The sequence below is a fragment of the Enhydra lutris genome, unplaced genomic scaffold (assembly GCF_002288905.1).
Source record: "Enhydra lutris kenyoni isolate GAN:26980312 unplaced genomic scaffold, ASM228890v2 scaffoldscaffold27, whole genome shotgun sequence".
In the NCBI taxonomy this organism is placed as follows: Eukaryota; Metazoa; Chordata; class Mammalia; order Carnivora; family Mustelidae; genus Enhydra; species Enhydra lutris.
The window spans coordinates 2,890,341-2,904,476 of NW_019154111.1; the positions used below are offsets into that span (position 1 = coordinate 2,890,341).

A 14,136-nucleotide genomic window follows, 5' to 3' on the forward strand; every position below is an offset into this window, starting at 1 on the left:
CTGAATTCCAAAGACAAGCCCCTCCAAAGGATGGATGGGACATGAGAGCAAGAGGTGGCCACCATGCAAACAGGTTAAGGTGTAACCGTTACTGTCCCAGTCACTGCTTCGCATTGCTGGCTCTTTTACCATCCCAAACCACCACAGAAGACAGTGAAATTATGCAGTCCAAAGGTAATCATTGGAGGAACTAAAAGTAGTGACACTATTCTGAGAGGAGATCTATAGGAATTCTTAATTATAACAAAGAGGTCAAGATTTAGAATCTAAAACTGATAAATCAAAAAGCAATTTCATAGACTAAACACTAACGATCAACTATACACCTGAACATAGTTATGATGGTAACCTTTAGGTTTGGGGGGGGTGTTTAACAAAATTTTAAAAAGTAGCATCATAAGCATATTCTCTAGTGATAACAACTAGAATAAACAGGTAAAATTCTTCTTCTCTGAGAGTAATGCTTGGGATAGGAAAGGATATTATTTTCATTGTAACCCCATTTGAACTGCTACATCATATTTTCTTTAACATATATGTGTGCATTACTTTAGTAATTTTATCAAACTCTGAAAAAAAGACTCTACCTTGATCTGCAAGACATCAAGTGGAACAGTCTCTCCTTTCACAATGGCAAGGGTGGCATCTGTAATATGTCTAAAAAGACAAAGGAAGGAGATGATCATGTGTGGAAAATAAGAAACCCTTGCCCCACCACACACACAAACAGACACACACACACACACACACACACACTCCTGTCCAGAGAACTAACAAGTTGGGAAAAAGACCTATTCCTTCAAAATACTCCCGGACAGCACAACAAATGAATATAAAAGAATTACTAATACAAATATAAGGGAAGGCTTTGGCAAAGAGAAGTTTATACAAGGCACCAATCATTTGTTTACTTCACAACTTACTGAACCCCTACTATGTGTCTGACTCTTATCACTGGAAAATATGATACTTAATATTAACAGCATCTTTCATTCATTCCAAGAAATTTAAGCACTTGAAAAAATATTATTTGACTCTAATAACCTAACAGGTAACTAAGGGATAGGATCTGAGCTATCTCAGCAAAATATAATCTGGAACCCAAGACCTATTCCTCTGACTTCCCAGGATTACAAGGATGTAATTTTAATGGCTGATACTTTTGTTCATAGACACAAGACTATTCCTACCTACATTCTGATCGTCAGTTAAAAAGTCTATAGGTGGGACGCCTGGGTGGCTCAGTTGGTTAAGCAGCTGCCTTCGGCTCAGGTCATGATCCTAGCGTCCTGGGATCGAGTCCCACATCGGGCTCCTTGCTCGGCAGGGAGCCTGCTTCTCCCTCTGCCTCTGCCTGCCATTCTGTCTGCCTGTGCTCGCTCGCTCGCTCTCTCTCCCTCTCTGACAAATAATCTAAAAAAAAAAAAAAAAAAAGTCTATAGGTAAGAAAACCTGGTACCATTGACAATCATACTGGGCATGTGAAAAAACTATGCTAAGCTTAAAAGCAGTTCTAGGGTTCATACTCTAATTAGATCCCAGGTCAGACACACATTAAGTTACAACAGTCAGCCAAAGAAATATTAAATCAACAAGTGGCCAGACAATATTTGCTCTTGCAGCAGAAAGAACAAGTCAACCCACATCAAACACTTTCCCTGCCCAGCCTGTCCACCCCTCCGGTCACTTACGCACCATCTCTTTATTTGGCTGGCTAGTCTCATCCTTCAGATCTTCGCTGAAACATCACTGTTTACCCTAACCAGCCTACAGGCCCTTCCGTATAATTCTCTAGCACTATGGACTCTGAGATCAAACAAACTGAGGGTTTGGAGGGGAGGAGGGGACGGGGTTGGGTAAACCTGCTGGTGGGTATTATGGAGGGCACATATTGCATGGAGCACTGGGTGTGGTGCATAAACAATGAAGCCTGGAAACTGAAAAAATTAAATTAAATTAAAAAAAAGAAATGGGTTGTCTTACTATGTTGTTGAGGGTCTGGATTTTACTGATTGCATTCCCATGGTATTAACATGTGTCCCTATTCCTGCATTTCCTAAAAATCTCTATCTGATTCAGCTTGGTGTGTTTGGCAAAAATACTCCAAAGGTAGCGGTGTGTACTTCCATCAGAGGTGTGTACTTCTACCAGTAAGTAGATGCAATCTCTTTGCTTTTTTGTGTGTGTGATAGTAGCAACCACTGGTAATCAATAGCTACATTAGTTAACAGAGTTGCAAAATAGTGATCTTTCAATCCTATCATTCCTTCTCACTTATCATCTGGTCCATAAAGAGAAACCTTCCCTCATCAATGATTTAGGTACCATAAAATAGAGGTCATACGAGAAAATCAGGGTAAATGCTGGATTTCTTAACTTCACCAATTTTCAAAATAATAAACTGATATCCCAGGAGCCTCTAAAGAGGACCAATGAGTTTTTCACCTTTATTCCAAAGTATCACTACGTACTCATAAATAGTTTGAAATATGTTTGATATGTTTCAGTGCATTATAGTTATTAGCCTTACTGATACTCAAATTGTCCCAAATGAATGAGTTTCAAGGGTGGAGTACGAGGGTCAGTCGATAATCAGAAGGAATAACGAGAATGAGCGGCCAAGGAAGGTCCCTATCAATGTCAACCACGCCAAGGAACAACTAACAGCCCCCCCAGCCCCCCAGCCCGTATTCACATAAGTAGAATTATCTATGTTTGAAAGAATAAGTTTAATATAAATACAATTTATACATAGCTAATTCCATCCTTTTAGGCACACTGTTGTTCTACAGTTTGGGACAAATGCTTTCACTCCTGTAACCATCACCATGACCAAGATACAGAACATTTATGACATCTCGGAAAGTCCCTTCAAGGCCCCTTGTGGCCAGCGCACGTGCCCCACCACCAGCTCCTGGCCAACTACTGTTTCCTGTTTTCCAGAATGTCACATAAATTGAAACCAAACATATGAAGCCTTTGCAGTTTAGCTTTTTAGAACTGCTAGCGTGAGTATGAGATGCATTCATGCTGCTGAATGGATTTAAACACTGTTTCTTTTTATTGCATAGTCGTATTCCATTGTATGGACTTGCCACAGCTTATCCACTCACCAGGTGATGGATGCTGGCACCATTCCCAGTTTTTGGCAGTAACAAATGAAGTGACTATAAACATTCATGTATAGGTTTTCGTATGGACATACGACTTCATTTCTTTTGGGTAAATACCTAGCAGTGTGATTGCTGCTCATATGTTTAATTTTATTTATTATTATAAAGATTTTATTTATTTATTTGACAGACAAGAGATCACAAGTAGGCAGAGAGGCAGGCAGAGAGAGAGGAGGAAGCAGGCTCCCCGCTGAGCAGAGAGCCTGATGCGGGGCTCGATCCCAGGACCCTGAGACCATGACCTGAGCCGAAGGCAGAGGCTTTAACCCACTAAGCCATCCAGGTGCCCTTCAAATGTTTAATTTTAAAAGAAACTGCCAAACTCCTTTCCATAGTGGCTGTACCATTTTGCATTTCCACCAGGAATATGAGAGTTTCAATTGCTTTGTGTATTTGTCAGCACTTGACCTAAGGTTTCCATCTGGTTTGTTTAAGCCATTCTAACATACACAGCTAATAGTGGATTTGATTTGCACTTCCCTAATGACTAATGATGAACATTTTTTCATAGGCTTATATGCCATCTATGCCTTTGGTGAAGGGTCATTCAAATATTTTGCCCTTTTATTGGCTGTTTATTTTCTTATTATTGAGTTGAGGGAGTTATTTGTATACTCTGGATATTGGTCCTTTACCAGATATGTCCCTTGCAAATTTTTTTTCCCAGTCTGCAGCTTGTCTTTTCATTTCCTTAACAATGGTTTTCAGGGGCGCCTCGGTGGCTCAGTTGGTTAGGTGTCTGCCTTTGGCTCAGGTCATGATCCCAAGGTCCTGGGATTGAGCCCCCTGTCACTGGGAAATCTCTGCTCAGCAGGGAGCCTGCTTCTCCTCTCCCTCTGCCCCTCCACTCTGCTTGTGCTGTCTCTCATGCACATGTTCTCCCAAATGTAAATCTTAAACACACACACACACACACACACACACTTTTTTCAAAGAACAAACATTTTAAATTTTGCTAAAGCCAAAATTATTCTTTGTTGTTTTTTATGGTTTCTGTTTTTTGTATCCTAAGAAATCATTGCCTTGGGGCATCTGGGTGGCTCATTCAGTTAAGTGTCTGCCTTCAGCTCAGGTCATGATCTCAGAGTTTTGGGATGGAGCCCCGCATTAGGCTCCCTGCTCAGTAGGAAGCCTGCTTCTCCCTCCCACTCTGGTGTTCTGCTTGCTGTGTTTGCTCTCTCACTCACTCTCTGTCAAGTAAATGAATAAAATCTTAAAAAAAAACAAAAAACAAAAAAAAAAAGACAAAAAAAATCACCTAACTCAAAGTCACAAAGATTTTCCTCTAAAGTTTCAGGTTTTACATCTAAGTCTATGACTGATTTCGTGTTAATTTTTACACATATGGTTCATTTTCTTGCATGTGCTTAGCTAACTACTGTAGCACCAATTGTTGAAAAAACTGCCCTTTCTCCACTGAATTGCCCTGGCACCTTTGTCCAAAAAAAAAAAAAAAAAAAAAAATCAAGTGTCCAGATATGTGTGGGCTTAATTCTGGACATTTCCTTCTATTGATCTATTCATTTCTTCTTTTGTTAGCACCACAACGTCTTGATTACTGTACCTTTAGAAAATAAGTCTTGGAATCAGGGTAAGCCCTCAAACTTTGTTATTCTTCTTCAAAGTTATTCTGGGTAGTCTAGTTCCTTAATTTTTCCATATAAATTTTAGAATCTACATGTCAGTATCTATAAAAAGTCTTCTGAAATTCTTATTGAGATTGTGTTGAATTTAGAAATCAATTTGGAGATAACAGACATCTAAATATTGAGTCTTGAAACCCATGAACACAGATATCTATTTCACTGTTCTCTAGATTTCGCTCTTCAAAGTTTTGTAGTTTCAGCATATAAATCGTACACATATTTTGTTAGATTTATCCCTAAGTATTTCATGTTTTTGTAAAGCACTGTTTGTACTAGAGTGTCTTTATTGTTGTATTTTAGAAAATATAGTAATTACTAAGAAAGTAAAATATTTATTGTGTCTAGCACTTAAGTACAACTATAAGAAAGGAGTCACTTAGGGAAGCCTGGGTGGCTGAGTCGGTTAAGCATCTGCCTTCGGCACAGGTCATGGCCCCAGGTCCTAGGATAGAGCCCTGCATCCGGCTCCCTGCTTTGCCAGGAAGCCTGCTTTTCCCTCTCCCTCTGCCTGCTGCTCCCCTGCTTGTGTTCTGTCAAATAAATGGATAAAATCTTAAAAAAAGAAAATAAAAAAAATAAAAGGAGTCACTTAGAAATTACTATACTCTCCATTCAAAAAAGTATAGTTTCTCATCTAATATGGCTTCTCCTAATCTATTCTGCTCTGTACAGTTCTGGTTAATAATGTCAATTTGGTAGAAAAAGTCACCTTTCCATAGTACCTAACTGGAATATCTATAAAATGTCTTTTCCTTTAAAAGTGTTTTGCCTTAGGTGAAACAGCAAGAGAATAGAGTGTTCTCTTCAATTGGCTTATACCGTTTTAATTATAGAATTGGTCTCAGTAACTGAACAGCCACCCTATTTGTTATTTACTGTTTTCCATACTAAATTATCAATAAATAGGCATAAGGTCTTCAACGTATCCAGTAAGTTACCAAGCATAATTACCTGTTTACGTAACAAGTCCTTATTTTAACTTAACAATCTTCTGAAGTAAGTACTGTTGTTGGGCATTTGATAAAGACAGGTAAAGAAACTGGGGCTCAGAGAGATTCAGTAAAATTCTCAAGAAGACAGAGAAAGCCTGTGGCAAAACGAAATTCAGCTGCAGGTCTTGCTCCAAGGGTGTGCTCTCTCACCTGGCAAGGCAGTTGCGGTCGTACCAAAGGGCAACCCCACAGCAAACAGGCCTCCCCCTCAGGCATGACCAGGCTTACTTAACATGTAAACATCTAAGCCAGGAATTGCAGCCACTGGAATCAGCACTTCCGACAACGTTGGGTACAATTTAAGACCCTAAATATACACGTCAACTCAAACACTTGGATTACATTCCGGGCTCCGTAGTAAGCAAAACCAAGGTTAAGAAACAGCCTATTTTACTTTCCCATATTTCTCTATCAACACATCCTTACCCCATTTTTTCCCTCCAATACAGATGCTATCTGGGAAGTAAGCAGCAGTTTAGAAAATGAGATTCAATCTCGAAGAAAGCAAGAGGCATGATCACAAGTTGAGATTAATCTGATAGGAATACATTAATTCTGAAGGAAGCTATTAGAAAGGATCCAAGAGCTCCGCGCTGCCTCTGAGTGGTACTGAGCACCGTGAGGGCTTAGGAAGCACATTTGAGAGACTGACCTTAAAAACAACAACAACAACAACAAAAACGCTGCAACTGAAAAAGCCTTTTAATATTCATTTTTTTCCCAAAATTATATGGCAGCACACAGCTACAATACAACCACAAATTTATCATTTCCCAGCAGTAATTGAAAGTTGTAGCCAAAGCAGCACTGCAGCACCAACCAGCTATTTGTTAGAATTATTTACCTGCAACATTCAAAATGCAAGATTCCTTTTTCTCCTGTAGTAATTATGGTACAACAAATCTTGACAGCAGTGCAAAAAGCAAAGCCTTGTACTTTTAAATGGCCTTAGGCATCTGCCATGTTGAGAGGTCTACAAAATTCTGAACCCAGGGCAGATTTACCTAATTACCTCAGAGCCCCGGGGCATGCTTATAAATTAAGTTTTATAAATCTTTAAATTTTAAATAGAAGCAGCAACAACATTAGCTTACCCCAGGGAAAATCAGCTCCCCAAAAAAACAAAAGACCTTCCAGAAATTAAGACCTTGAGGGCAGCCACGCTGCGCCTACCTGGCTTTGGGATAGGCAAGGCGTTCTCCAAGGAACATGGTCTCCCTCTGGATCGCTGACATATTGGGAACATTGGGGAAGCAGTTCAAATCATCTACATTAACATAAAGCCAAAGACTAACTCTCTAAGGTAACCAAGACCCAAACCAGACAGAATTTATCTCACAAAAGCAAAAATGTTTGAATAATTCATTGTTTGTTATACCCATTGCCCCTCAGAAATTCTAAACTAAGAATAAAAAGCCTGGCAAACCGAAATGCCACGTGAGGCTTCAGGATGCCTGGTGAAGAGCGGACAGCCCCAATAGATGAAGGCTTGAAGCAGGAGCCGTTTTGACAAAGACTGATATGGTTAGGTCTATGGTTAGGCCTTGTGCCTGACATATGGACCAAGACTTTTATGATATATAGAGAGACAGAGAATTGTTAAAAGATATAAAATGACTCCTAAAATTCTAACAGCAAAAGTAAATCCACAAAAATCAACCTAATCGCTATCCCAAAACAGTAAAAAAAAAACAAAAACAAAAACAAAAAAAACCAACAGAAAATTACCTATTACCATTGTCATGATTTTAGAAGGTTATATAACCGAAAATGTTGTGCAAAGATTTTAATTAATACCTTCAACAAGTATTTCTTTATTGGCCTCCCCCAACTGCGTCACAAAGCTTGCATGAACGATCAGACGACTGACAGTGAGAGCCTGCGAATGATTATACTATTTACTTACCGCTGTCAAAGCCAGGGCTCAAGCTCAAGATTCCTATCTTCTTGAAGATACAGCTTTGTTTACATAACACTTTCAGGAGAAAAGAACGATAACAACAATCTGTGCGACTCCTGAAGACAGTCAGACTCAGCAATTTAATTTAGATGCCAGGGCTACGGTGCTTTCCCGGCTGCTTTATCCATACTGCCTTCCACTTTAGGCATTCCCTGAAGGATGGGACTATTAACTATTATTTCACTGTTCTAGCTACTTATGTTATCAAGATAATGAAGCCAAGGCTACCCGTTCAGTTTTCACAAGGGACTTGCTATTTGTCATCATATATTTTTAAAGAAAACAAATAATCAATGCAAATCTGACTTCACTAGAGAATCTTCCAAAATAAAGGCACAAAGATAGTTTGGATTGGGGATGCTATCTTCAAAACTGACAGAATGACATCAGTATTCATCTCTACACCTGACCTGGGCACTTGATATCAGAACACCGGAGTCCCAGAACCGGACAGGGAAACCCCCAATGAACTAAAAGGTTGTACTTTGATTTACGTCCTCCTCTTAATGATCTGTGGTTCCATGCTATCCAAACTAAAAACAAACAAAAAATTCATATCACCCACGCATGAGCTGTCCGTTCCAGGCTCACTCACTCACAAACGCTACTACCCCACATTGACAACCTACTGGACTCTGTTTCCGCTTTCAGCAAAGAGGGTAGGACTCAAACTACTGGTCTGTCCCAATGGGATAAATCCAATGGGAATTTTACTGAAGGAAGCCTAAGGGAAAAAAGAAGAGGAAAGTTTTTATGGTTATGGTCAGAGAATCAGACTGAACAGAGAGACACAGACGTGTCCATTATGACAAAGTAACTGACCCTCAGTGCACCACCCGTCTCTTCGGTCCCTAGACCCCAGCCAATCAGATAATACTAAGGCCAGAATGAGGCAGGCCTGGAAAACAATAGGACTCTCTGAATTTGGAAGAAGTATTTGGGTACTCATTAACAGCAACTGGTTGAAAGAAATTTGGTTACAAAAAGGAGGGTCTTAAAGCTTTTAGATAGGGGCCCCTGGGCGGCTCAGTCGTTAAGTGTCTGCCTTCCGCTCAGGTCATGGTCCCAGGGTTCTGGGATCAAGCCCTGTATTCGGCTCCCTGCTCAGTGGGAAGACTGTTTCTCCCTCTCCCTCTGCTTGTGTTCCCTCTCTCGCTGTGTCTCTCTCTGTCAAACAAATAAATAAAGTATTAAAAAAAATAAATTTTAAAAAAAGGATTTAGATAAATGTGCTATTGTGACAGAGACGTATTATGTTGTCACACTATTCAAAAAAGTTGAAGATAAAATTCAACTAGAAATACCTAACATTTGTACAGTAACTAATGACAGTGTTTTATAAACCATCTCAAGTGTAAAGAAGGCAAAGAGAAGGAGCAAGTTCAAGCAGCAGTCCTTCCTCCCTCCCCCTCTCCCTTCCTTAGCCGAAACCACTATCCTGCCAATGCTGTGATGCCTTTCCGGCCCCGTTATTATTCTTTGACGACGTATTTACACATTCATTAATAGTATGCAGTGCTGCTTTCTGAACTGCAAGACTCTACAGAAATGCGGTAACGTACTTTGGCAACCTGCCTTTTGTATTCAGTATTTTTTAGACTTAATCATTTTATAGATATAGATATATAGATATATATATCTATATATATATAGGTCTATAAATCTGTAAATATTTATAGATATTTATAGGTCTAATTCATTCATTCTTACTGCTACATGGCTTCCAGTACATGAATATATCATCATTTATTTATGAAGGAATTCTGTGAAGAGAATGTTCCATGGGAAAAATTTATATTTCAAACAACAGCTTTTCTGGTAAAAGCTCTCGGGTGCTCTGGAATACTGAAACAGAGGAGTCCGCCACGGACTGACCAAAGTGTTCTAGGACAAACGCAGCTGTACTTTATTTGCTAAAACCCAAAGAAGCACAATTTGTGCCCACCTTAAAATATGAAATGACAAGAAAAGGTAAAAGGATATAAAAAGCACGGAAACGTAAAAGCTAAAATGCAGTCACTCTTTCTTGAAAGCTCACCTCATCTGCTCTTCGAAGAACTCCAGTAATAACCTACAAACATTAAAAAAAAAATTATTATAAACAACGTGTAGTTCCCTCATCAAACAAGAATTGGATTCAATTTTCATGGATCACAATCTTGTGTCTGTTCTCTTCTTAGAAACTGTGTCAAAAGATGTCCTGGCTCTTAAAACATACAGTGTTCTGCAGAGGAATCAGAGCAAAATTAGATTGGATTCTTGACCTAAGATCAATAGCCCAAGAAAGGCTAAGATGAAATAATTACAAAACCTCCACATTATATTAGCAAGATTGTTCTGCGTTCTCTACACTGGATACAAATGTGAGGTACACAGCGATCATACAGAGCGGTCGCACTACACCCACACCCACACACACAGACACACACACACACACACACACACAGGAACAAAAGTCACGCTTTGCTACACACAGAGAAGTCTGTGCTCTATGAAGATTTCTCATCCAGGAATACGAAGACAAGGGGAACAACAGCCCTCTTTTAAAAGATATTTTTAATTTCAATTTGTACATGATGTTTTTTTATTTTTAAAATATAATATCCATGCTTTGCATTAGTGGTGAAAAAATACCTGAAGAAGGAAATGCTTTCTCATCATCCCACATGCCGGCTAACCACCATGAATCAGTTGCTTATGTTTTGGCATATTTCCCTCCAATCCTTTTTTCATTCAGTGCGTATTTGTATCTGACTGAGATCATACCAAATACACACCTATACCAAATATATAATTTGGTCTATTTCTTAAAACATTTTGTGAAGTAAGGATGGACGCCAATCTTCTCCCTTCACCTCCTGCCTCCGTGAATTTCCGCATCAAATTGGGCCGCCATGAGGTCTACTTCGTTCTGTGTTGGCATGCTATCAGTATTCTTCACACTTCATTAAAAAGCCATATAAACAATTACGGGATCATTAGCACAGCCTTTCTAAAAGCAGCTTACTAAGGCTCACATAATTACTAAGTCAAACATAGGACACTGCTCTGTCTGCTGTTAGCTCCGGATCCCTCGACACGGAGGAAACCATTAGATGGAGGCAGAAAGCCATCAGAAATGAGGCCCAGGGGCCCCTGGGTGGCTTGGTGGGTTAAAGCATCTGCTTCGGTTCAGGTCATGATCTCGGGGTTCTGGGATCGAGCCCCACGTCGGACTCTCTGCTCGGCGGGGAGCCTGCTTCCTCCTCTCTCTCTGCCTGCCTCTCTGCCTGCTTGTGATCTCTGTCAAATAAATAAATAAAATCTTTAAAAAAAAAAAAAAAAAAAGAAATGAGGCCCAGTCGTGAACGACGGCCCACAGGAGGGGAGGACGGAGCAGTAGGAGGGGCACCCGCACAGGGCTTTTCAGGGGTTTCCAATTAGCAGCCCTCGAAAGAGCACAGCTGAGGCAATGTACTTATTGTCCTTATTGGACCAGAATAAGCATTAAGGACGTGAAATTTTAAAACAAAGGCAGATACACACATCTGAACTTGTAGATCCCTGCCTCTAACCATACTATTATGAGAGAACATTTCACGCAATGGAAATGATGTGAGAATAGAAGCATTTTTTCAAAAGAAGGATCTAAGTTTATTTTATAAGAACCATCCCTCATGATTAAAACTGATTCCCTAACTCCCTAACATACAAGGCTACTCCATCAGTCCCCAAAATATTAAAAGCTTATCATACCCATCACCATATCTTTTCCTTATTTATTCAATTTTAACCAACTTAAATTTGATACAACAAAAATCCTCCTATATGTTGGGTATATGGTTTATACAAAACAAGAGAATAAAAGTGCATGACAGAAATGTAACGCTACACCTGTTTCAGAGAATAAGAATCCTAAAAAAATAAATTACAAAGAATTTCCTTAAATTAAAACCCCTTTATGCCAGTGCTCTAAGATCTAATTTCCATTTTCCTCACCTTCAAAATGATTTCGAGTAGAAAAACAGCCATACCTCCTGCAATGTCCCATCTCCTCCCGCAACGATGATTACATCTGTGTTTTCCATCAGTTCCAGGAGTTTCCTGGCTTGGCCCTCATAATCGGTCTGAAATACAAAAGAAGTCTTTGGTAAAGTTGCCAGCCTAGGGCCTTAAAATCAAAGATTTAAAAATATGGGATATTTTCTTTAGAGTCTGACACAGTCTTTCCTCAAATTCTACATAATTGATAGACACAAAAACTCAGTAGCTATCAAAGCAATCGTGTACACAGTTCTGTACTGTTTAGAATTGGAAGGGACCTGAGAAACCATCTTTAACCTTCCTTTAAAAATAAAACCCAAACCCAGTGATCTGTATCTACTTATACATCTAACTAGTCAAAGGACTCATTTCCAGGCCAGTGCAGATTCTATTACACCATTTACCCGGCACCCTTCATCTGAAAGCAGGAAGTCAAGTGTATATGCAAATAGAGAGACACAGATGTAATGAAAAGAGCACAGATTTGGGAGCCCAAGAGACCCAGACTAAACCCCAACTCTGCTACTTTTCAACTGAATGGCCTTAAACTTTCAGGACCTTAACTGCCTCACCACTGAAATTATGTGTGTTGGGGTTGGGGTAGTAACAGCTTCCCCATAGTACTGTTGTAAAGCAGTGTATGAAGCAACTCGCAAGGAAACCGTTCAGGACCGGTACTGTACTTCAACAAAAGGTTGGGTTTTGCTATGATTATACAATAAAGTACAGGTGTGACTCAGAGTAGTGACAAAATAGTACCTAAACCTCACTATTTTTATTAAGAGTATTTCCTCTCAGATACATATACAACCTTCAGTGAATCTAAGCTATTGCCTCTATAACCAAACAGTAGATTCTAGAACGCGTAATGCAGCTGACACTAACATAGGAAACATCCTCTCCTACTGACACTGTACGAGACACACTAATAGACAAAAATTGAAGATCTGAATTTCAGATGGGCTAAAGCACCTGAGCACAGTTAACGCAGAGGAAAAAGGAAGTCCCTAAACACACACCATGAATTTTACAAGGAATTATCTCACTTTTATTCTAAAAGTGAAAAGGCTGGCTTTATAGTTACACATTTGCAAATAGTAAATTTTTTAAGAATATATGTCAATCAGATTAAAAGGATGGTTTGTGAGTACCCCGAAATAAGTGATGGGTTTGGTATGGGTTTGCTAAGAAAGAGGCATTTCAGACTATCCTCAACTTCTTTGACATTACTAGATCAGTAGATACAGGAAACCAGATGGATATTGTATCTGCTCTTCAGCAAGGCACCTGGTAAACTATTTGATGACATCCATGGGGACAAAACGGAGAAACGTGGAAATAATGTGCTAGAATACAAGTAGATTAGTTAGTTACCAACTGAAGGTCTGTGCGCAAGTGAGAAGCTCAGGGCGGTGACATCAAATTGCAGGTAGATTCCACAGTGGAACCCAACTCCAGGCTTGAACCCACAACTCTGAGAGCAAGAGCTGAGCTGAAATCAAGCATCGGATGCTTAATGGACTGAGCCACCCAGGGGCCCCAAGCCTTTTTCTATACAGTGCTGTATCGACAACAGAGGTGAAAGGTGTATATGTAAATGACACTATTTTAAAAAACAGACACTGGCCTCCTTACTATTCCTCAAACATGCCAAGTACACTCCCGCTTCAGAGTCCTAAACGTGCAGCATCCTCAGATCCTTTCCCCCCAACATCTGCAGGACTCACTCATTTGCCTCAGGTCTCTGCTGAACAGCCATCTCCTCAGACCGGTCTCTCCTGACCTTCTGAACTAAAGTAACTCCCATTACTCCTGGTCCCCTTACTCGGCTTGACCTTTCTTCATGGCACTCATCACCATCTGACAAACCATGTTTATGTATCCATTTCTTTTATCTGCATCTCTCCCTTTCCCACTTTGAAGAGAAGCTCTTTGGGGACAGACATGAAAAGTTTATTTTGTTCAGACTGTATCCCCAATACCTAGAACAGGACTTAGCTCACAGCAGGCAGTCAATAAATACTAGCAAAAAAAATTAATAAATGTAAGTACACAAATGAAAGAATCAAAATTCAAAAATACTTTGACAGATTTAATAGGCCATAATTTAAGATTATAGGGATAACCTATTTGAGGCTCTGGTGTTAAGAAGAAAATTCCAGGTCACCTGGGTGCTCAGTGGGTTAAGCCTCTGCCTTCGGCTCAGGTCATGATCTTGGGGTCCTGGGATCAAGTCCCGAATCGGGCTCCCTGCTTGGCAGGGAGCCTGCTTCCTCCTCTCTCTCTCTGCCTGCCTCTCTGCCTACCTGTGATCTCTCTCTCTCTGTGTCAAATAAATAAAT

The 14,136-nt window shown here is 39.9% G+C and overlaps 1 protein-coding gene across 2 annotated transcripts in view; it reads right to left on the reverse strand.

The window, feature by feature from the left end:
• LOC111151869 (acylglycerol kinase) overlaps positions 1-14,136 on the reverse strand; it is a 71,788-nt gene that overhangs the window by 23,950 nt on the left and 33,702 nt on the right. For both annotated transcript variants that reach the window (XM_022510100.1, XM_022510101.1), the window contains exons 6-9: positions 11,785-11,877; positions 9,810-9,842; positions 8,401-8,495; positions 588-657 (exon numbers count right to left, since the gene is read on the reverse strand). In XM_022510100.1, the coding sequence (XP_022365808.1) occupies positions 588-657; positions 8,401-8,495; positions 9,810-9,842; positions 11,785-11,877 (291 nt within the window). The remainder of the gene's footprint in view (positions 1-587; positions 658-8,400; positions 8,496-9,809; positions 9,843-11,784; positions 11,878-14,136) is intronic.